At 42.0% G+C, this 1,747-nt stretch overlaps 1 protein-coding gene across 1 annotated transcript; it reads left to right on the forward strand.

Annotated features, from left to right (window-relative positions):
• Positions 1–679: 679 nt before the first annotated feature.
• Positions 680–1,573, forward strand: LOC104985792 (olfactory receptor 4N2-like). The gene has a single exon (XM_010836154.1). It carries the CDS (start codon positions 680–682, stop codon positions 1,571–1,573), a length of 894 nt encoding a protein of 297 aa, XP_010834456.1.
• The last annotated feature ends 174 nt before the right edge of the window (positions 1,574–1,747 follow it).

Raw genomic sequence — 1,747 nt, forward strand, 5'->3', positions numbered from 1 at the left:
CTAAGAGGAAATAGAGGGAACTCTTCACCTACATTCCTGGGTTTCTTGGGTGTATTTTTACTTACAGATGATGGAATTAATATTGAGATAAGTGCCTGTGGAAGTAGAGACAAGAAGTAAGCAGAGAGGCTAACTGGAGGCCCTACAAGATATTTTTTTATTACAATTTTGTGTAAGTCTCACTTTGCCTCTGAGCGTGTGTGTGTGTGTGTGCATGCATGCATACATGCAGTGTTTCTATACATATATACGCTGACATTTTAAAGGAAGATTTTCAAAAATTCCATCTGTGGATGGTAGTACCTGTATATTAGTCATTTCATTCAGTTCTGGACACATGTAAAGCAGATATTTTTAATATTTCTTAAAATATGTACCATAACAAACCACTGTACATATTGTTTTGTTTTCTTGTTTTTTTCCTTTCTATTACGTTCCTCTTATTTTTCATTCATACTTCTCTCTTTGTGTCTTTCTTTCCTAGTGACTAAGTCACTAGCATTTTGTCAAGGTTTTTGTGTCTCTTTGTACATGTTCCAAAAAATTACTTAAGACATATTGTTTACAACTAACGTGGTAAGTTTGTCAGATATTTTTACCTAGAGAACAGTCCAAGTCTAGATGTAAGAAATTGTAATAACAATAAACTCTGCTTCTTTATGTACTTCAGGCAGAGACAATGGAGAGAGAGAACAGTACTGTGGTAACTGAATTTATCCTTGCTGGTCTGACCCAGTCTCAAGATGTTCAGCTCCTGGTCTTCACACTAGTCTTAATTTTCTACCTCATCATCCTCCCTGGAAATTTCCTCATCATCCTCACCATCAGGTCAGACCCCAGTCTCACGGCCCCCCTCTACTTCTTCCTGGGCAACCTGGCCTTCCTGGATGCATCCTACTCCTTCATTGTGGCTCCCAGGATGCTGGTAGACTTCCTCTCTGAGAAGAAGGTGATCTCCTATAGAGCCTGCATCACTCAGCTCTTCTTCTTGCACTTCCTTGGAGGAGGGGAGATGCTACTCCTAATTGTGATGGCCTTTGACCGCTACATTGCCATCTGTCGTCCTTTACACTATTCGACTGTCATGAACCCTAGAGCCTGCTATGCCTTGCTGTTGGCTCTGTGGCTTGGAGGCTTTGTTCATTCCATTATCCAAGTGGCCCTCATCCTCCGCTTGCCCTTCTGTGGTCCAAACCAACTGGACAACTTCTTCTGTGATGTGCCGCAGGTCATCAAGCTGGCCTGCACTGACACCTTTGTGGTGGAGCTGCTGATGGTCTTCAACAGTGGTCTGATGACCCTCCTGTGCTTCCTGGGCCTTCTGGCCTCCTATGCAGTCATCCTCTGCCGTGTACATGGTTCCTCCTCTGAGGGGAAGAGCAAGGCGCTGTCCACGTGCACCACTCATGTCATTATTATACTTCTCATGTTTGGGCCTGCCATCTTTATCTACACTCGTCCCTTCACAGCCTTATCAGCAGACAAAGTGGTTTCCTTTTTCCACACAGTGATCTTTCCTTTGATGAATCCTGTGATTTATACCCTTCGCAACCAGGAAGTAAATCTTCCATGAGGAAGATATTGAGTCAACACATGGTTTGTTGAATGGACTTTATAATAAGAAGTCTTGAAGGGGAAATTCTGGCTGAAAATCATTCACTTATTTAAAAAATATCCACGTGTATACCTGTGGCGGATTCATGTTGATGTATGGCAAAACCAATACAATATTGTAAAGTTAAAAAAT

The sequence above is a fragment of the Bison bison genome, unplaced genomic scaffold, assembly GCF_000754665.1.
Source record: "Bison bison bison isolate TAMUID 2011002044 unplaced genomic scaffold, Bison_UMD1.0 scf7180017845628, whole genome shotgun sequence".
Classification (NCBI taxonomy): domain Eukaryota; kingdom Metazoa; phylum Chordata; class Mammalia; order Artiodactyla; family Bovidae; genus Bison; species Bison bison.

Bases quoted from the DNA above. Each gene is read 5' to 3' on its own strand.
- LOC104985792 (XM_010836154.1), top strand. From the start codon at position 680: ATGGAGAGAGAGAACAGTACTGTGGTAACTGAATTTATCCTTGCTGGT.